General features: G+C 44.3%; 1 protein-coding gene across 1 annotated transcript in view; it reads right to left on the bottom strand.

Moving 5' to 3' along the window:
• LHFPL3 (LHFPL tetraspan subfamily member 3) overlaps window positions 1-23,022 on the bottom strand; it is a 258,014-nt gene that overhangs the window by 90,330 nt on the left and 144,662 nt on the right. The window contains exon 2 of the mRNA XM_053406529.1: window positions 6,913-7,149. Within this exon, the coding sequence (XP_053262504.1) occupies window positions 6,913-7,149 (237 nt within the window). The remainder of the gene's footprint in view (window positions 1-6,912; window positions 7,150-23,022) is intronic.

Raw genomic sequence — 23,022 nt, 5'->3', positions numbered from 1 at the left:
TTGATTATTTCTGGCAATAAAGAGCACATGCTTGGCATGTAAAATGTCCACGGTTCAGCCACTGGCATCTCCAGGTAAGACTGGAAAAGACTCCTGCCTGTGGTCCTGGAAAATGGCAGCCACTCAGCAGAGACAATATTTAGCAAAACGGACCAATGGACTGACATGATATAAGACAACTTTCTATGCTCTGAGCTGGCTTTAGTTAAGTCATTCTCTTTTAGCCTCAGTCCACCTGTATCACGTGGTGAGAAATATGTGTCTACATTATGGGACTTTCCAAGGATCAAAAGATAATGCATGCGAAGGTGCTTTGAACAATCTAAAGTTCTGCAGAAATAGCTATTGGGACTGTACTCTATCTTCTTATATGCCCAAATCTTCTCCTGATCTGCCCACCAATATATCACAGGGGGAAGGGGAGGTTCAGTCACCTTCGGAGGTTGTTTTCACCCTTTGATTATTTGATTCGAACCTCCTACATTTTAAAAAACACTTTTGTAGTTCTGAGGCTCACTGTGGAGATCCAGCTGTGGAACATGACTGTGTTACCCACATATCTAGACTATGGAGATCAGGAACATAAATAAAACCCAACTGATCTCCAAAATTAGGGAAGCTTAAATATACCGCTAAGAATCATGAGGTTGTTCTTCACAGTTTGATGCATTCCAAGGGCTTTAAGGTTGCGCCTCGCCTCACAACTTGAAAAGTGTTCTGACCTTCCCAGTGGGCGAGAAGAGCAGCGTGAGTGGAAATGTCCATGTGTATGTTGTTTTCCCACCTGCCCAGATGAAATGTCCCTCTTCGTTCCTTATGGGAGCAGAGTGGCTGCCATAGAAACCAGGAACCACATGGGACCTAACCATGTGGGGTACCATTTGTCTGAAGTTGGGTAAATTTAGTCAACCTTTGTTTTTGGAAACAGCAGCTAAAAAAAGCGCACAACCCTGATACAATTCAGTGGGACGGATTAAGAAACAACAACTCAGACCCAGCTTACACTATAAAAATCCCAGGCGAATAAAATGGCACAGCTAAAATGATTTCGGAACTGGTGCCAGGCTCTCCTCAGTCACATGTCTAACATCAAATGGAAACAGAGGGGGCAGATAACATGAGGAATGTTTTGGGAATGTGTGTGTAAGTGTAGCACGATAGACTCCTTTTCTTCAACCTTGATTCAGTAGGTTCAATAGGTCTTTGTGATGAGGCCCAGTGAATGGTCTATTGAGTACCTGGCAGAAACTGCAGAGTTGCTGAAGCCAAGATGCTCTCCAGACCTCACCAATGTCTTAAATGGGAGACTGCTATGAATCCCATCTAACACTGGGATGTAAAGGAATATATGTCTATCAGACCCCAAATCTTGACCTTGAAGCTGAACCCTCCAAATGAACCCCCACACACAGCTCACTCCCCAGCAAGCCCTTGGGACCAAATTCAGGACAGTCCTCAAGGTGTGTCTGTGTGTGCCTGAATGTGTGGGGCATCCTAATATTTCAGACACCCTTGCACAGTTCGCAGGAATCCTTTGATGTCTGCTTAGAACAGGAAACCTGACTCTGACACATTCACAGTGCCTCAGGCTCAGGCTCAATATTTTAAAAATCCCGATATTTATAATCCAGGGCTCATTCTCAACTGTCTTGCCACTTCCGAAGGCTTTGTAGTCAAATTTAGAGCCTTTGTGAAGAGATAACATTCTTCAAGAGCTTAATAACTCACACAGTACTGCTACCAGTGAGGAAGTGCAACAGTAAATAACTCGTGCTTCCCAAGCGCTGCAACGGGGGCAGCTGCTCAGATTATTTGGTTAAGCCCCTGCCTTAGGGATTAATTGTTATTATTTTAGCTGTTTGAATGAGGAGTTCAGGGGAAAGTGGGAGAACAGCAGCATTAGTACGCAAAAGCCCATGGACTTGGCTGCATCCTAAAGAAATAAACAAAAAGCAAACTGCTCTGATTCATTATGACTTTAAACAACCACAACCACATACCATCGATAGACAGAACAACACAATGAGAAAGTGTGCTGTTATTCAGTCTTCAGTTAACCAAGTGTTTAGTCACAGGAGCTAGTGTTACCTTGAACAAATCATTCAAGATGCACACTGGGATAGCTCAGTTGGTTAGAGCACAATGCTGATAACGCCAAGGTTGCAGGTTCGATCCCAGCATTGCAGGGGTTTGGACTAGGTGATCCTCAGAGTCCCTTCCAACTCAACAGTTCTACGAATCTATGATACTTAATGGCCAGGTTGATAAATAGAACAGTATTTACAGATAGTGGCTTAATCCAAAGCTCTGTGACCCTTAGATGGGGTGGGGAAAATGGCTGCCCATGCATAAATATAAACCCATTTCTGTATACATTATGCATATTTGAGGAGACAAGTATAAGTCTTATGTATTTAGTTCTCCTGCTTTACTCTTTTGCATAATTTATTTGCCAACTTGGACGGCTTTAAACAAGGACTAGACAAAGAAGCGAGAAAACCGAGAGATCAAAAAAGTCTACACAGTGTCGGTTTGCTACATTAAAGTAAATAAGTTGTAATGAGGTATTTCATCTGCTACTTTTATCATTTCAGCACTGTATGAACAAGGCCCATCTCCAAATAAACTTATTTTGGCAATTATATTTAACAGCATTCCTTTTGCTTGCAAATTTCATCATCACTGCCTTCTCCCAAGCTTTCCCCAGTCATTTTGTGAAGTGTTGGAGGGTCCTTATTCTAAATGCTTCTAAGATTATAGCAGAAAATGCCCATGTGCTTATTTAGTATATCTTTCTAACCATGAGAACTAGAAATCTGCTGCCTTTAGAAAGCAATTGTTTTTAGAAAGCTGCTTTTTAGGATGCCGCAGTGTCTGATCAAAACCCAATCATGCAATTCGAACTGAGAGGGTTAAAGGCATTTCCAAGGCTATATTTACTTTCAGTGCACAGATTGTATTTTCTTTGGAAGCAGAATTTGGATTTTGTTGTTGTTGCAGTTTTCTATACCTGAGATTCCCACAATATCATGACCACGAAGTGCCATCCAGAATATCCTAGATGGATTAAAAATCGTAGTCTTTCACCATTCTCTGTTTCTGCTACATGGATCTCAGTAAAGGCCAGATGTTGTGTTTCTTCATTCCTTTTTGGTGGCCTTTCAGCCATAATGCTCAAACCAGAACAGGAAACTGACTTTGTGTTTCATGTTAAGGGGGATATGAGTTGAGCAGTACTGTGCACATTCACCAGGCCTCATGGAGAATGTGTACATAATCCTTCCATGAAGAGGGAATTGTGCACATTTCCCAGGCAACAGAGATAATCTTCAGCACACCTTGAAAAATGTGTATATATAAACCAGATTTTGTTTCTTCTTTTTTAATCAATAAATACTTTCCCCCCCTCATTTATGCATTTTACATGTCTTAGTACATCAGTCATTGTCATTGTTTATCTTACAGTCTTTGCCTTCCATACACACCCCTCTGCGGGGTCTTAATTAGTCCTTGTTAAGCTGCATCTCCTTAATGACCACCCTTCTTCTGCTTATTTTAACTGCTGCTCATATATCTAACCCCACTTTGAAATTTATCTGATTGTAATATTTCTTTAAATATTTGCCAAAGTATTCCCATTCTTTTACATCCGGCTCATGCTGATTTCTAATCTTTGCAGTCAACATTGCTAGCTCTGCGTATTCTATTAGCTTATTTTGCCAGTCTATTTTTGTGGGACTATTTTTGTCCTTCCACCTTTGGGCATAAATTTCTCTGGCTGCTGTTACTGTGTAGAGGAAAAGACTAAGTACTTTCTTGGGTATTTCCCCCTCTACTATACTCAATAAGAACATCTCTGGTTTCTTGGGAAATGAGACCCTGAACATCTTTTTCAGTTTTGAGTATATCTTCTCCCAATACTCTTTGGCTTTCTTACAGCCCCACCACATGTGTATAAATGTCCCTTCAATCTCTTCACATTTCCAGCATAAATTAATTTCCTTTTTATACATTTTTACAAATTTACTAGGGGTGAGGTACCATCTATATATCACCTTTTGTAGGTTCTCTTTTAGGGTATAGCAGGCCGGGAAGTTTATTGTGGTTTTCCACAGTTTTCCCCAAGAGGACATATGAATGTTGTATCCTAGGTCAATTGTCCGTTGGATCATAGAGGTCTTTGTCATTTCTTCCTTAGTCTCCCCACTCTAATAAGTTTTTATAAATTTTTGAAACTAGTTTTTATTTGTTGCCCAATAAGACTTTTTTGAGTTCTGAGTTTTCCTCAGAAAATCCTCTTTCTTTGTCTTTCCTGAATATCTCATTTAATTGGAAATACTGGACCCAGTCTTTGATCCAGTTTTGTAAGCCTTCTCTCTTTTTAAAGTTTGGTTTCCCTTATTTGAATTCTGTAATATCTTTATAGGTACCTGTCAGAGGCTCAGGAGCAGAAGAGCAGGGGAGAGAGCAAATAGAGAGAGGAGGAGAGGAATCAGAGGGGAGCGTAGGGGAATATGACAGTGACCCGAGAGATTCCATGAGCTTCTCCAGCGAATCAGAAGATTCCCAGGAGGGGGCGCCTATGGTAAGGGCGAGGGGGGTCCCAGGGGGGACGCTCCATAAACAAGGGACCAGAGGGGACTCCCAAGGGACATCGGAGGATCAGGACCAGTTCCCCCACCAGAGCACAGTGGGGGGGAAGAGTCACATGAGTCAGGACCAGCCTCTCCTCCAGCGGGGAGAGAAGATGAGTCAGGGGTAACCACGCCCCCATCGGGAAGTGGGGAAACGGAGGGAAGGCCAGGTCCAGCTAGCCTCCCCGAAAGAGGGAGCAGTGACACAAGTGTAACGGTTAGAAGGAAAGTGGGAGGCTGCGCGTGCGCGCCAAGTTCAAATGTGGAGGAGCGCGGGACAGCAGAAAACCCGGATTGGGAGCCAGGTCCTAAAGCCCGAAGGAGGGGGGGAGAAGAGTCAGGGGACTCGGCGTCAGAGGAATCTAGGAGGGCTGAGACTCCGACTAGCAGGAGGACCCAGAGAAAGAAGGAACAGAGGAAGAGGTGGAGTAAGGCTAGAATCTTAAGCTGGTGTCAGGGGGGAGGAGATTCAGATGGGACTTCCACGGTCTAAGGCATAGACGTAGCGTTGCGCGCTGCGCGTCTGGAAATGAAACTGAACTTCAATAAAGACTTTTTTACTTGAGGAAGAAGCAGCGTTGGTCTTGTGTGAGCTGGGACCTTGGGCAGCGCTGACAGTACCCAATCTCCTTTAATGTTGGTCTTCTTTACTGATAGCACTTCTATAGGTGATAACCATTGTGGTGTTTTCCTTTCTAAAAGGTCTTTATTCCTTATCTAAATGAATTTTGTTGATTCTCTGGGCATTAACCATATTTCCTAACAGGCCTTGGGAAATGTGTGTATCCTGGCAAGCTTTTCACCACCCCCAGCTGTTCCCCAGTCAGCAGCACAAGGGGGTGGGTCACAGCAAGAAGAAAATGTTAAACCTTCGCTCCCCCTCCCCTACCACCTCCTGTGCTGCTCTTAAACTTATGAAAAATCTTAATAGGAGCATGGGGAGAAGGTAACTGTAGCCCATGACATCTGGAGGGCAGCATGATGGCTAACCTTGGAGTAGACAATATGGGGGTGAAATAAACTAATAATCCAAGGCAGGTTTGTCTATCCTTGGTTCCTATCCTAGGAGCTGAAAGGTTTCCTTACCGCGTTGTTAAAAATAAACAAAAATTGCATTTCCTAATAATTGCTTTTTAAAAGCTATATTTGATATATCCATCGTCCACCTAAAGCAACTAAGACTAAAACTCTCTCTTTCTATATATATTTAACTGTATTTAGCTGGCCCAAGACATTTTGGCGCCTGACAAAAATGACACCTCTCTCCCCACCAGGGAAGAATGTGGGAGTCAAGATCTACATCTCAAACAACGGGAAGAAATTAAGGTCTGCAATGGGATCTGCTGCCCCGGTGGATCCTGCCGCTTGAGGTGGTCCCTCCACCTTGCCTCAGGGGTGGACTGGGCCCTGCACATTGAATTTGGCAGGAACTGCTTTTGCGGATTGCGCGGTAAAATACTTGTCCGGGGAAACGCAATGCAATTAGGTAGAAGAAGGACTACAACCTTGTTTCCGAGCACAATTCAAAGTGTTGGTGTTGACCTTTAAAGCCCTAAACGGCCTCAGCCCAGTATACCTGAAGGAGTGTCTCCACCCCCATCGTTCTGCCCGGACGCTGAGGTCCAGTGCCGAGGGCCTTCTGGTGGTTCCCTCATTGCGAGAAGCAAAGCTACAGGGAACCAAGCAGAGGGCCTTCTCGATAGTGGCACCCGCCCTGTGGAACGCCCTCTCATCAGATGTCAAAGAGATAAACAACTACCTGACATTCAGAAGACATCTGAAGGCAGCCTTGTTCAGGGAAGTTTTTAATGTGTGACATCTTAGTGTACTTTTGGTCTTTGTGGAAAGCCGCCCAGAGTGGCTGGGTAAACCCAGCCAGATGGACGGGGTACAAATAAAAATAATATTATTATTATAACCAGCTCTGAGATCTGCTGAGTTCACCAGCATGTAGTGCCCTCCTCCACAGTCTACGTCACCATCACTGCTCCCTTGCGAGCTTTTCTTTGCCCTCTGAGGCAGAGTAACATCCCTTTGGGCAGCAACACATAGGAAAAGGAATAACACGGGAACTTACTCAGCCAGAGCCTGAACATGTAAGGGGAAGGAAGGGGAGAAGCCAAAAGGTGCCATTTGGCAAGGTCAATAATACTAAGGACCACTTCTTTAATATGGATGAGCAAGCGCAAGTCTTTACACAGACAATGGAGATGGTTGTTTTTAAGTGCTTTCCCTTGCCGTTCAGAGTAACACAGCCTCCCAAAGCCGTCCCTCCTACCTTTGTTTTCCAGCTTGAGTTCCTCTGCTAGTAAGCTGTCCTGTCTATTGCCAAGTACAAATGCCAAGAAAGAGAGGATCAGGGCATCCAGGATTCCAATGATGGCCAGAATGTACGCCCAGCGGATTGAACAAGCCCCCAATGTGTACTTGTCTGTCTTTTCACCACACATCCGTTTCACCTCCTTTGCATCCCAGCCATCAGGATAAATCATACAGCCCAGGACAAGACAGGCAGCTGGGAAAAGAAAGAAAGAAAGAGGAATAAAGAGAATGACAGAACAATCACATGACTGAGGTTTATATCTCACAACTATTCCCATATTCAGTTATTAAAATGTCTCTACTTTGCGATGCAAAACTTCGTAACCTGCTTATTTCCAAGACAACCACAACATCTTCACTGTGCAGAAAATTATGATGCTGCTCAGAAACTTGAAGTTTTATGAACTTTTTGGGGGGTTGGTGGGTGGGAAACCTTCACCTTTAACAACTTCTTTTGCTTATTCTCAGACTTTTGGGAAAGAGTTGGGGCTGCAAGACAAGCAGGGAAGTTGATACATCCATTCGTAATGCAGAGCAAATTGACATACTGTAAATTTAAAGTCTGTGGAGCAAATAAAGAGAGCAAATAGTATCTGTATTGTGCTAATGTAAGTTTTCAACCATATACAGAAACAACAACAAATATTATGAATCTCTGGTAAAACATCCATTTAGCAAGTCTTCTTTTTCAAGTTCTTACTGATGAATGAAAGCTTCTAAGTCCTTGCAGCAGTGGGGGTTTCTAATCAGAGTCCAACTTGAATGATGAAATGCCCTAAGATTTCTAGGATAGTTTTATCTTGCAGCTCTTCCAACTTCATTAATCTTCTTCTATAAGAAAATTACTTCTGGTTTCCAACTCCCCTTCCGTATAGAAAACAAGCCGTCTGAAATGTCACTGGCCCAAGGAAAGACTTTCCCTACCACTTGCCTCTTGATTCATGAACCATCAGTGGTCAAGAAATGATGAACACGCATCCTAAAAGCATGTCATAGATTTCCCTCAAGTCACTTTGTACCTTGTTTGCTTAACTCTTCCCTGCTTTCTGTTTCCTTGCCAAACATAAGCAGACCAAACAGCTGAGAGTCAAGCCAACTTCACTTGAACAACTCACAGAGGTGATGCCTGACATTTCTGAAAGGCCTTTCCACAGCAATTCTAGCCTGTTATAATCTTGTCACCCACATTTTTCTCTCTTGCTATAATAATAATGATAACTTTATTATTTATACCCTGCCCATCTGGCTTTGTCTTTCCCCAGCCATATCTTTTTTATGCCCAATGAAGACCTTCAGTGGTACAGTGGTACCTCGGTTTACGAAATTAATCCATTCCGGAAGTCCGTTCTTAAACCGAAACTGTTCTTAAACGGAGGCGCACTTTCCCTAATGAACCCCCCCCCCGCCAGTGCCCTTCCACTATTCGGCTTCTGTTCGTAGACCGAGGTAAAGTTTGCAAACTGGGACACTACTTCTGGTTTTGCAGAGTTCGTATACCGAATAGCTCATAAACAGGGCTGTTCTTAAACTGAGGTATCACTGTACTAGGAATTCCCCACAATTCCTGAATAAAAGGGGAAGCTTCTATTGGGTCACTTGCACAGACCTCACATCCAGCATAAAGAGCTGAAGTACAAGGTACTTCAACTCCTGTATTTATTTTGTTGCTCATTATTAAAAATCCTAAATTAGTGTGGGGTGTTTTTCTTCCATAATTGTCACAACCACTGAAAGTGAACAGAGTAAGTCACACAGAACAAAAGACACACCTTTGCTTTGTATGTTAATTTGGTTTGCTTGGAAGAGTGAATAGATGTTAGGTATGAAAGTATAGTTAAGAAAATTCAGTGTTATTTTTCGGCAGCTGCTTACATTGTATGCCTTGAACACTGTAGAAATAATAATTCAGAAGCAACAATTAAGCTGAAATCATGTGGAAGAGAAAAGCAGGCGGTTGTCCACCTTACTTACAATTAAAATGAACTTACACGGTTTTTTGAAAACAAAATCTCAGTTACGTTGAAGTTAACTCCATCTTCAGAATGCAGTACCAGGAAAAGGAGCCCCCATTAGTTTAATGCACTATTTAATAAATGTTATGAGAATTAGCAGTCTTCACATGCAAAAAATAAATTAAAACCGAAATACACATGTACACTCTTAAATAAGATTACCTAGGCACAGTTTCCATTTGGCATGCTACGAAGCACAGGCGAGTATTTGAGAGGCAGTCCCAGCAAGGTTTCATTTTTCAGTTATAAGATCGTAAGATCTTTAAAGCAGAAGTGATACTTATAAAATCTACCTATCCTTTTTATTTGAAAGGGTAGATTTTGACTTTTTAATCCTTCCCAGAGGACCAGGAAATTTTCTTTGCAAGCAATCTCATCCTTTTTTGCCTGACTGCCATTTTCACAGTTTGTTCACTGCTGCCATGGTTTAGTACAGAAAGAAGAGTAGGAGTGGCAGCTGTCAATGAAAGAAGAAGAAGAAGAAGAGTTTGGATTTGATATCCCGCCTTTCACTCCCCTTCAGGAGTCTCAAAGCGGCTAACAATCTCCTTTCCCTTCCTCCCCTACAACAAACACTCTGTGAGGTAAGTGGGGCTGAGAGACTATAGTGTAGGTCGGTGGTTCGACTCCCCGCGACGGGGTGAGCTCTCATTCATTGGTCCCAGCTCCTGCCAACCTAGCAGTTCGAAAGCACGAAGTGCAAGTAGATAAATAGGTACCGCTCCGGCAGGAAGCTAAACGCCGTTTCTGTGTGCTGCTCTGGTTCGCCAGAAGCGGCTTAGTCATGCTGGCCACATGACCTGGAAGCTGTCTGCGGACAAACGCCGTCTCCCTCGGCCAGTAAAGCGAGATGAGCACCGCAACCGCAGAGTCGTCCGCGACTGGACCTAATGGTCAGGGGTCCCTTTACCTTTACATATATATATATAATCAACTGTGTCAGACCAACATGGCTACCTACCTGAGCCTAGTAACAAAACCATGATAGAATATAACAGAACATCACAAATACAGCATATATCGTACAGAATAAATAACAAATTTTGAGCAAAACAATTACAAACTATAAAGCACTGTTAACAGAGCAACAACTAAAACATAATCTAAACACCGCAGCTAAAGCGAAAGTCGTATTATATGGTGTATTTATAATCCGTAAAGCAATATTAACAGCATTAACAAAATAGCACACGAAAGATAAACCAAACACTGTTAAGTTCATACACACTCTCTCCATACATGGGCAAAATACACATATACATAATGCTCATGGCAGCAACTTCCTTCTGAAGGTTCCTCAGACTCGAGAGGTGAAACCAACCACCCCCTGATGGCAAACAGAGTCTCTCCCCCCTCTCAATTCTTCTGGAAACGGTTCCGTTATGAAGGCTCCTAGGGCCGGAGGCTGGGGCAAGGCAGGTGGAAAAAGTCATTACCTGCTGGCCAACATAGTTTCTGGCTGAAGCCACTGGCTTTGTTTGCAGGCCCATGTGGACAAGATCTCTTCTGCTGTTCACCCCTGTCCCCTCACTACTTGCCAAGCTGGCAAGAGCCAAAATGTCAACATTACTTTGCGGCTACTTTGTCAAGCTATGAACTGCAGCTGATGCACTGAAGTTGCTGCCACTGGGCCTTGAACAGTTCTTGCCGCAAGTGCAGAATATGGGCCACCAAGTTCTTCAGGCTAGGACACACAGGTGCTTGTTAAGCTGCACTCTAATAAAGACAAATTAGCCTGAGATACAGTTTTGTCTTGGCTTGCCAGCGGCTTCTCAGATAAGAGGACTTAGTTGAGGCTGTTAGCTGACAAAACACATCAATCCACTGAATTAAGGGGGGAAGTCTGAGACTTCAGCTCCGCAGACGGTGACACACAGAATGGCCCATGCAGAAACAGTCCCCGACACAAGAGTCTGAGTCAGTATTTTGTGGGAAAGATTCAAGGACGTACCGTTTGCACAATTCATGCAGTTTAAAGAGCACTATTGCTCAAGTGAAACAAATCCATCGGGAAAAAACGGAGAGACTTTTTGCGGTTTGGAAAGTACAGTGGTACCTCGGGTTACAGATGCTTCAGGTTACAGATGCTTCAGGTTACAGACTCTGCTAACTCAGAAATAGTACCTCAGGTTAAGAACTTTGCTTCAGGATGAGAACAGAAATTGCGCGGTGGTGGCGCAGTGGCAGCGGGAGGCCCCATTAGCTAAAGTGGTACCTCAAGTTTAAGAACAGTTTCAGGTTCAGAAGGGACCTCCAGAATGAATTAAGTTCTTAACCCGAGGTACCACTGTAATGGAGGAATGCACTGAAAAGTGTCATTGACAAATGATTACTGGGAACACCCTGAATGCAGGATGAATGCTCATTGTCACAGAACCAGCCCATAAGCAAATCAGAACCAATTCTGGGCCTACAAGAAGGAAGTTGTTCATAATATAAAATCGACACAAATCCAGACTGAGGGAAAACACACCCAAGGACCACACAGTAAAAAACTGGAATACACAGGCATCACTCAGATGCGCCGAAGAAAGGGGATGACGAGGAAGCAATCTTGTGCAGGTTCAAGAAGAGAGTTTTTGTAAAGCAGGTGATACATGAAATTATTCCCCTCATTAATACACTTTGATTCCAAGTTCTTGAGAGAAGGCCTGTCAGGTTGCAGGGCAGATGGCATAGCAGTGACATATACAACAGCAGACATCTGGCAGACAGGTGTTAGATTTTGTATCTGGTGGCTGGCCAGCAGCTCAAACCTGTCTGAGTGGAAATGAAGGTAACTGGAAGGAAGAAGGTGTTTAGCAGGCAGAAAAACAGAACAGAAGAGCGGAACACACTGGCTGTCTACCTTTTCTCACCAAAAGATCAGAAATAGGACCACAGTCCCTAGCGGCACCTTCTGCGTTGAGAATCAGCCTCAAGAGTTTTTCTGCAGCAAGGAAATTTCAGTGAGCAGATGTATTATTGCTCCGTAATACATCTGCTCATCTGTTCAGCTGCCAGTTTGGCATCATGCGTTTCTGGTATCGCTTTAGCTTGGCTTCCCTCTCTTCGATGTTAATGATGCAACTCTCAAGTGGAAAACATTAATTTTTTTTATCAGTGGTTTAGAGACGACGTAAATAGAAAGTTCTAGGGGTGGGCAAATTTGTCAATTTAAGTTTCTCTCAGTTTCTTGCTTTTTTTCCAGCCTTAAGCTCTGTCCTCTGCATTTCAAAATTATTCATTTTTTTAAAAAAAACCACAAAATAACTCTAGATGAAAATTCACATGGATTTTTGAATGTGCTTTTCTACTGTTGTGCACATTTACATACACATTTTTTTTAAACAAACATATTTTTGCAGGCAATTTCTCCCAACACAATGAATTTGTGCCCACTGTTTTCACTCTTATAAGCAATGTATGCTTTTCTATTCATATTTTTGGACTGGAGAACTGCATCACCAAATGCGGAGAGGTGCGAATTTTTAAGGACCAACCACAGCTGCGTGGTGGTTACTGTTTTGATTTGGGGCATGCAAATTAAGTAACGTTAGTAAGCTTCCATTAAAATGTGAACTGAATGGATTTGTTCCCCATCCCCACTTCGTACAGCTTTGCGCGTTGAGGTCCCCAAGACCCCCCCCCCAAAGAAAAAGACAATTGACACTTAATTTTTGTTTAAGGTTTTTGGCATAATTTTGGCCACAACTTTATTCACGGGGACAGCTCTGACATTCGCACCCCCCGCGAAGTCAGCAAGGGTAAGTCACCTGGGGAGAGAGACGGGACTGGGAACCATGCCTCACCTCTCCCCAGAATGCTCTCAGGGGCTTGTGTGGCCCTAGCCCCTTGCCAGGGGTTTTCGGACAAAAGCATGGGGAGCCCCTGGGTTCCTTTAACGGAAAACCCTTGAAGCAGCAGCATTTTGGAGGGGCAGGCACAGCCAAATCCATACCTCTCCACCAACCAATTCCAAGACCAATGCCTAACCGCAAACCTTACAAGTTGTGACGATTTGCTACGCAGTAGGCAAAAACCAAGTGGCACACACTAATCAGCCAAATGGACAAAATTCTTACCAGGCTCCTGCCCCAAAGCAGACGACCCCATGACAGGCATAGCAAGGTCAAGCAAACAGCCTAAAATTAGGGAAGGGAGGGCGGGTGATCTGAAGTAAGCAGCGAAAAGAGGAAGTTCCTCGCTGCGAGCATTGTATTTAACAAATAGGGCTGTCAATCAACAAATGGCAACATCTAGATTTCCCCAGTAACAGCCCGCCCCTGTTTAAAGGATGGCCAAACCATTTGCCTAGTAACAGTGAGGTGTCTTGTCAGCCCTGCCCGCAACCTGTGCTCTCCATGAGGGAGAACACACTTTCTCATAAAACTTTCCATGGTATAAAAATGTGTTTCCCTCCCTCCTTAGGTCCACACCACAAACTAGCTTTTTGCAAACAGCTTTGAGGTCTGTTGTGTCCCGCCCCATCACACAATATATGGATTTTATGAAACAAAGGAATGGTCCAGTGAAGTAGAACTATTTACTGCCCTGATGTTTTGCGAGAGGGCAGTACATAAATACTTTTATAAATAAATATATAAAATATACTATTACTGATAGGATAGATGGACAGAGCAGAAGTCTCGTGAAATGGCAGACACTATTATGGCACAGAAGAAGAACGGGGAAGCTTGTGGGTATCCCCAACTATATGAGAACTCCTCTGCTTTAGTAGTTCAGTGGGGGAACAATTCAGCATATGAATAATTATTGTTAAGTACAGCTGGTTTTTATGGGAGACGGTAAGCTGCTTTGAAGAGGAAGCTCCTCAAAAAGAGGGAATACATTATTAAATGAAATAGAAAAAATGAAAATCAATTCAAATACTGACTTAGGGTATTTGAATGGCTCTGCTTGTCACTAGTGATATTACTGGCAATATCCAGCAGGTACCCATGATTTTCATATAACCAGGTTACCCAGAACAATTGCCATTGTTAGACATAAGCTTCATGGGAAGAAAATTGGAATTTTCTTACGAGACAGATACTGTGACTTGAGTGTTGGGGAAATGACCCTCCAGCAGAGGTGATGTCTGGAAGGAAAGAACAACTAGATATGCTACAAATCTATTGTACTAAAAGCGAGCATTTGGAAATTGCTTCTCAACTAGCTGTGACGTAGGATGATGCCACTCTCTGTCAGGAGTCCAGGTTCCCAGCTTGATAACACAGTAAGTGTAGCTAATTAAAAAGGAGGATTTATTGCAAAAACAAACAGATAGCTCCGGGCGGCTCTAACAAAGCCTCCGGCATCATCACTCAAGATGACCCTTCTGAAGATCCCTTCCGGCGTGGCCAGAAGCAACTGAACTTACGAACCTTACGTCTCTTGTTTTGCTTCCTGTCTTGCAACCCTCCCATTCGCCAACTCCTTGGACTTGGTGGATTAGCCCCCACCTCTTCCTTTTCTGACAGGCTATCTCTGAGTTCTTTTGCGCCTGATTGTGCTTCAGGCGAGCTTTGACTGCGTTCTAGCCTGCTCTCAGCTACTGCCTTATCAGCTTCCCTGTCAAGGTCAGGAAGAGCTGAATTCTGCAGCTGCTGGCTCCCCCTCCCCCCGCTGACAGACTATCATCAAAGCCTCTCTGTTCCTGGCTGTTTTCTGCAGTTGGCTGCAAGCCTTCTCTTGGAGCTGGCTTATTCCTGACACTCACCTCTGGCCAACTTTTTTTTTGGGGGGGGTAACAACGCGGGTCGCGCTGTGGGTAAAACCTCAGCGCCTAGGACTTGCTGATCGCAAGGTCGGTGGTTCGAATCCCCGCGGCGGGGTGAGCTCCCGTCGTTCGGTCCCAGCTAATGCCCACCTAGCAGTTTGAAAGCACCCCTAAGTGCAAGTAGATAAATAGGTACCGCTTTATAGCGGGAAGGTAAATGGCGTTTCCATGTGCGGCGCTGGTGCTGGCTCGCCAGATGCAGCTTCGTCATGCTGGCCATATGACCTGGAAGTGTCCTTGGACAGCGCCGGCTCCCGGCCTCTTGAGCGAGATGAGCGCGCAACCCTAGAGTCGGTCACGACTGGCCCGTACGGGCAGGGGTACCTTTACCTTTACCTTTAACTTAATGCTCCGGGTCGGTATGTAAAGTACGCAAATAGTGAGAAAATATTTTGAAAAATATATTTTCATTTGCAGAATGGAAAGAAATAAACATTTCCAGATAATTAAAAGGTCACTGTAAAGAATGGAGGGAACAACTTGACTATTCACATTCAAAGAACAAGAAAGTTTCATTTCTTCAACGCTTCATTTCTCTAAACCTCACCACCATTGTTTATATTTTTGAAGGAGAGCCACAGGGCAATGGGGGGGGGGGAGCGGAGGCAGGGAGAAAGGGAATCCCCCCCGCCCCCCAAGAAATAAAGGTCATGGCACTGCCCTCATCTCAAGACATTTTTAGACCAGTGCAGTTTCCTGGTTTGGGGCACCATCTTTGCTGGCCTGTTCACGGAAGAGAAGAGTGCAGAGCATCTTTATTTGTAGCCCTCCATCCCCAGTATCCATGGTCATTGCTGTACACCTCTCACTGTACTCCTGCTGAGCATGACTTGTGTGCTGGAGAAGCTGGTTGTTGAACGCTTTAGTAGTGTGGTGGTCTTGTGAAATGAATGTGTTGACCAAGGTGGCATGGTGTGGGAGAAGAAGGCTGTATTGCGTTGGTGTCATGTGAACAACCGGTTAAACTGCACAGAGCTTGGTCTGATGTCTTGAGGAGCATGCCCCCCACATCTGAATGTTCTGAGATAAGAGTGTCAGGTGAACTGGGTTACCACAGAAATACTGTACTGGCAAACTCGAGTGTATGTGTGATGGCCTGGGATTTGGACTCGGATGCTGAACCTGAGGTATCCCAGCCTGCACAGGATTCCCCGCCTCCAGAACCAGCTGAGCTGGGGCTGGGGCATGAGCCTGAAGGGTCCTCACCTGTGCTGGATCCTCAGGTGCAGGCATCAGCTGAGTCTGCTCTGGCTCCTGAGGTGATGGAGGACCCATTGCCTGCAGGTGCTCCACTCTCAGCCCTGTCAGGGGAAGGTGAGGTTGCCTCTGGGTCCGGTAACCCTCCAGCCTCTCCTGAGCTGCAGAGGCTCAGGGCAGAGAGGCGGAGGGAACTAAGTTCCCGCAGGAGGAGTGCTCACCTCCAGGCCAGGAGAGGCAAGTCACCTGTGGACCGGGGCCGCCCTATGCCTTGGGGCAGATAAAAGCCAGCCAGCCCCAGTCCCAAGTTGCGGGAGCAACATTGCTGGTAGCCAGTTCCTGCCTGCACCCTGTCCTGCTTTCCTGCTGGAGCTCCTGACCTCACCCGACTCCCTGCCTTGGACCCAGCTTCAGCTTTGATGGACTGCCTCCCTACTGCACCCTCGACCTCGGACTGGACTCGTACCTCGCCTCACGGTTAAACCACGGGACCAGCCCAGTATGGCTTGCTGAGTTATTCACCCTCCCATTGATTCAGGAAATATACCTACACATAGAGACAGGTATAATAGTTTCTGGGGCATTGCTTTCATTCCTTTTGCTTTCATTCCTTTCATTTTCATTCATTTCCTGATGCTGTCCTGTCTATGTCAGGGTCAGACTCTGAACATGTAAGAGCTAGGGGAAGAGGCTGTGGGTTTTACACAGTAGCATTAGCTAGCATGCTGATAGTGTTAGTGGATCTCTCTGTGCATGTGTCTCTTTACTTCCAAGAGCAGAAAAAACTGTATATAGCAGATTTCAGTGTTTTGCTTTGTCTTGTGTCTGGAGACAATAAACACTTTGCCACTTTGAACTGTGTGGGAAAGGAGTTTTCCCCTTAACCCGGGACTCTGGAAGAAGGTGCTTGCTGGGAGCCGGAAATCTCTGAAGACTTTCCTGGGACACTACATTCTCTGCTGATACATCACACAGGTTGAGGTGTGGCAAACAATCACTTGACTTCCACAACTCACCAACATACTGGTTTTCAGCAAAGCTGCTCCACGCTCCATTCTTTGCACTTGGAGTAGGCAGGATTGGACTCATTACTGAGAGAGGCATCCAAAATACCTTGGAGCACAAAATATATTATTTCCATCTGTTGGCCAGGGGTCAAGATCCAAAGGACCACATGGAGTCAAGATAGCCCTCATGTAGCCCCATCAGAAACCACCCCACAGTAGAAGCACAAGGAGTAACAGTTCAAAGACAAACTCGTCTCCCACATCTAAAAATATATATTAAAATGTGGGTTTCTCTGCAGCTCAGCCAGGAAGTGCAAGTTGTTATTTATTACATTATCAGCTCAACATTTTTCATTTTAGCAGCTGTCTACTTGATAACTACCTGATAAACTTATATGCCAAAAGTTTACTGCATCTGCATTAGGAAATCAGCCTGGGGAGTTCCTGCTTATGCTGGAATGATTTTTTTTTTAATCCTTTGACAAGAAATAATTTGACTGTGTTAAACTCTTTGCATCCCAACAACAAACAACTGCTTTGGTGGGCTGACTGCAGAAAAGTGCAAAGGATAATTCAGAAAAAGAGAGAAAGAAGCAGCTAAAGGGACCAACTGCTGGTTGCAAAGGGGAGTACCAAGGGGTTTAATAACCCCTTTATTAAAACATATATTTTAAGATAGAAAGAACTGTTGAAATAAAGCCTTCTTAGTATGCCCCGAAGGAGACAGAGATATAATAAATAAAAATAAAGTTTGTGGTGGAGGGAGGAAACCATGACATTTTTTTGCAAAGCAGCCTTATGTATGACAAAGAGCAGGTAAGTTTTGTGTAACAAAGCAATATTTTTCCACACTCCCTCATGCATCAGAGGGGCACACATTAGTCTCACTGGTCTGTGCTGCCTGTCATGTGCTGTTCTTCACTTATCTCATCTACGGCTCTTCCTGATCTTTTTAACAGTTCCATTAAGTAGAAAAGGAGAGGAAGGGACAATAGGCCCTCGAGGATCCTCCGCTAGGCCGTCACTTCATCCACTCTGACATTCAGCAGTGACATTTCCCTGCCTTTCAGAAAGCAGATGCCTCGCCAAACCCGGCAGCGGGGAGAGTATCAGCGACAGTCGCGTCCCCCTCACTGAGGACGCGGGTTATGAATAATGGCAGTAGCAATGGCAGAGGCTGAGGCAAGGGAGAAAATCTTCAGAATTTCCAGATCCTTACTGAAAGAGGGAAGGCCCTTTCACACAACCGGTTTTGGAGAAGGAAGCCACCACTAGGCAGATTCCTCTTGAGAAAACCTGATTTCCCACACAAATAGGGCTGCAAATGCTGGTGTGAGAGGTGCCGACACACTCAAGGCATCCGTACGTGGGCACCACCACCAAGAAGGCCCTCAGCGTCTCCTCGGATGGTGGAAGAACCTCCATTGGAGATCTAAGTGGGTGGGACACATGGAGATGGGCAATATTTTGAAGTACAGTGGTACCTCGGGTTAAGTACTTAATTCGTTCTGGAGGTCCATTCTTAACCTGAAACTGTTCTTAACCTGAAGCACCACTTTAGCTAATGGGGCCGCCCGCTGCTGTGCGATTTCTGTTCTCATCCTGAAGCAAAGTTCTTAACCCAAGGTACTATTTCTGGGTTAGCGGAGTCTGTAACCTGAAGTGTATGTAACCTGAAGCGTATGTAACCCAAGGTACCACTGTACCCTGGTCCAAAGCCACGAAGGGCTTTTAACCAGCCATTTTTTGGGACTGGGTGCCGGTGCATTAAGCACAGCACAGGTATAATAAGATAATAAAACCTAGTCCCAGTCAGTACAGTGCTCTCTGTTAGGGAAGATAACTTTCTCCGCAACAGAATAGGCTTAGCCGCAAGGTATGGCATGCCTGGGGAGACATCAGACAGAGTAGGGGCAGAATGTGCACACTACATTAAAAGTGTGATCGGATTTATTATGTCTGGGTTTGCCTCCAACCTATGGTTGCTATTTAACAAAAACAACAAGAATGTAATACATAATTTCGCCCCCAGAGAAGCTTCAGTGTATGAGAGCTGCCAACACTGGTTTATAATAATAATAATAATAATAATAATAATAATAATAATAATAATAATAATTTATTATTTATACCCCGCCCATCTGGCTGGGCCTCCCCAGCCACTCTGGGCGGCTTCCATAAAAACCAAAAATACAGTAAAATATCACACGTTAAAAACTTCCCTGAACAGGGCTGCCTTAAGATGTCTTCTGAATGTCAGGTAGTTGTTTATCGCTTTGACATCTGCTGGAAGGGCGTTCCACAGGGCGGGCGCCACTACCGAGAAGGCCCTCTGCCTGGTTCCCTGTAGCTTTGCTTCTCGCAATGAGGGAACCTCCAGAAGGCCCTCGGCGCTGGACCTCAGCGTCTGGGCAGAATGATGGGGGTGGAGACGCTCCTTCAGGTATACTGGACTGAGGCCGTTTAGGGCTTTAAAGGTCAGCACCAACACTTTGAATTGTGCTCGGTTTGACCTTGTTCCACTGTGTTACCTCGGGCTAGTTCACACATGCAATACAAACGTCACTTGATTTCTCATCACTTGACTACGCAGCCGTTGGTGGTTGGAAGCAGGGAACATGTGAATCATGTCTAGGATGACGTGAAAACTTCATTTGTAGACTTTGATCTGTGACTGCTCACTCACACATCCAAGCGAGCTGTGATGCACGTGTGACGCAGTCAATAGTCTACAGGACTTTCTGCTATCCAGTTTGTCACATTTCCACACCATTAACTCTTTATGCTGCTTCACACATAACACCCATCCAAACTATGGCTTAGTGCAAATGCACAGGCTCATGTAATAATAATAATAATAATAATAATAATAATAATAATAATAATAATTTTTATTTATATCCCGCCCTCCCCAGCCGAAGCCGGGCTCAGGGCGGCTAACAACAATAAAATAGTACAACATTCTAAAATCATTTCATTATAAAATTAATTCAAATCAAATTGATGGCAACCATTAGGCTAAAGTTCTGTGAAGATTGCAAAAGGAGGGAGTCAGGCTGTGCCCTGACCAAAGGCCTGGTGGAACAGCTCTGTCTTGCAGGCCCTGCGGAAAGATGTCAAGTCCCGCAGTGCCCTAGTCTCTTGTGACAGAGCGTTCCACCAGATTGGAGCCGCAGCCGAAAAAGCCCTGGTTCTAGTTGAGGCCAGCCTAACTTCTCTGTGGCCTGGGACCTTCAGGATGTTTTTGTTTGAAGACCGTAAGTTCCTCTGTGGGACATAGCAGGAGAGGCGGTCCCGTAGGTACGAGGGTCCTAGGCCGTATAGGGCTTTAAAGGTTAAAACCAGCACCTTAAACCTGATCCTGTACCCCACCGGGAGCCAGTGCAGCTGGTATAGTACCAGGTGAATGTGATCTCGCAGTGAGGACCCCGTAAGGAGTCTCGCCGCGGCATTCTGCGGAGATGATGTCCACTTTGCTCCTCCACCAGACCAACTGATGCATCGCTGTGAGCTAAGCCATGGTTTGTCTTCTGAACCTGGGATCACGGTTTGTCTTGTTCCACACAAACAACTAGAAGTTAACGAAGAATTACAGATCTTGGGTTTACAGTTCGTGATTTGTCTAGAGTCAGGTTCGGCTGATATGCCAAGTCAAATCATGGTTCAGTTTCCAGCAGCGCAGAAGCAAGAGGACTAGGGGAGGAGTACAGCAGCCATGATCTCCTCTCCAGGAATGCTTATGTCCACCCTAAGCCATGCTTTGGTTTAGCGTTATATGCAAACCAGCTCTTTGTCTCTTCCAATGTCTCAGTCACTGCAGCTTGCTACACCACATTCCTGATTAAGTCTTACCGTGCATTTGTAACACTGAAAGTGGGTCCTGGGCTAAACCCTGCATGTACTAGAGGACTGAATACAGTGGTACCTCGGGTTACAGACGCTTCAGGTTACAGACTCCGCTAATCCAGAAATAGTACCTCGGGTTAAGAACTTTGCTTCAGGATGAGAACAGAAATTGGGCTCCCGTGGCACGGCAGCAGCAGGAGGCCCCATTAGCTAAAGTAGTGCTTCAGGTTAAGAACAGTTTCAGGTTAAGAACGGACCTCCGGAATGAATTAAGTTCTTAACCCAAGGTACCACTGTATGTGTGACAGAAATAAAAAATAAATAAATAAAAAATTCAGGTTCTCTGCCCTTGAATGCCATGCTCTGTCCATCAGTGAGAAAAATACCTGAGGTGATTTAATTCTATTATTATCTGCTCCCCCAAAGAAGAATCTGACTGCACAGTAGAAAATATTAACCTAATTGTTCCTTAATGTAGGCTAACGTAACAAGAACCATTCCTGATTTAGCGGTACAATAAAGAGAACCATTGTGGAAGTATCTTCTCTTTGATAAGCACAAAATACAGTTGCAGTCTCCTATTAGAAGATGTTGCCAAATTGAGTTAATTGCTTAAGAGGCATCTTTGATGTCACACTAGGTTTCAACTTAGGCTTGGCGAGAACAACTTTTTCTCATCTGTATTGTGGGTCTGAATTTGCAAACATCTCTTAACAGCTTCAAGCAGCTGACAATGCGTTAGATTTATCAGTGCAATTTTATGGCCTACGTAGATAAAGTTGTACAGATCTGCAAATTAATGGTCCTTTGAAACCACCACCCCAGCTTCACGCACAGCCGCAAGGACCATTAAGTAATCCCGTTGCAGTAAATGGTTGCGTACGCTTGGCTACCACAGACCGTACTTCACTGCGTGACACCCTTGTGCCTCCTGTAAGCTTAGCTGGAACACCGGATAGCAGGTTTGGTCTCTAAATATATATACTTATCTATAAGGCTGCTCTACTGGAGCTGGGAGCGGCCATTCAAAGAAAAATGGCACCACATGCAGCACAATAATGGACTTTTTGAAACTTGTATATATCCTCCACTGAAAAAATGCTGGGGTACATTTTCACTTTGGTGTTTGTACAGATTGGATGGAAAAGAAAAACACAACAGGCGTGCATAGGGGTAAAATTCTGCCCAAACCACCTTATTAAAGGCGTCTGTGTTCTTAGTTTGCTGCTGGTTCTTCAAGCCTTGTTCATTTTGTAATGTCCCTTCCTATGGGACAAAGCAGGTCCCGTCTCTTCTCTGTCCTTCCTCTTCAAAACATTTGTCCACTGCAGCAAAATGTGTCAGCAGTCAATGATTGCACTTAATAGTACTTTTTTCCCTTTAAAAAGTAGGCATTCTTAAATTCCAGCTGTGCTAAATAGAATGATCCTACCGCTCTATCAAATGCAATGAATACAGAGGTAGCAGATATTTGGAGGTTGCTGTGTTTACAGCAGTTCTCGACTAAGGTGTAATTACAAACATCTGAAAAATGATTTGGGGCTGTATTCTGCTTTGCTACCTCTTGCTTTCTGGAAGCATCTTTTTTTAAAAAAAAAATCCACTGTTTTTTTAGCATGTAATGAATTATTGCATTGCTTCCATGCTGCGGCGGGAGGGGGAGAGCAAGAGAAAAGAAATTGGGCCATCTGAAGTTTTTGTAAATTTGATTGCTTCTACCTGCAGAAGATACATTTGTCTCTTAGATTTTATAAATTTTCATTTTCCCGGTATGATATATTGAATTTCAGTCCCACACAATTTTTCTCTTTTCATGGACTTTGGAGAAGGCATGCTTGATTTACAATGGAAGGAAGAAGAGAAAAAGAATATAAATCCACATATATATTTGACTAGAATGCAGCAACTTCCATCAGCCAAAGGATGCTTCATGCCACTTTAATTGAAACATGTCCATTTCTCATCAAAGTTCCTCACTCACAGAGGGAGCACAATTCCTTGTCTTGAGCTGACAGAACCTATAAATAGTTCACAACCGAACCCCCCCAGTCCATATCACATATTCTTTCTCTCAGCTAACCAAATGTTAGAGATTGCATCTTCCTCCCTGGTTCCTTCTTTTTCTCAAGCCTTTCAGTTTTAGAAACCTAGCTGAACAGAATATATTTTAAGGGGTTTCTCCTGCAATTCAGCAGATTATGCTTTTAATTAGACAATGGCGTGGTTTTAAATCGAGGGTAATA

The sequence above is a fragment of the Podarcis raffonei genome, chromosome 10 (assembly GCF_027172205.1).
Source record: "Podarcis raffonei isolate rPodRaf1 chromosome 10, rPodRaf1.pri, whole genome shotgun sequence".
In the NCBI taxonomy this organism is placed as follows: Eukaryota; Metazoa; Chordata; class Lepidosauria; order Squamata; family Lacertidae; genus Podarcis; species Podarcis raffonei.
Note: the sequence above shows the minus strand (reverse complement) of the source record. Positions and strands in the feature narration are given on the sequence as shown.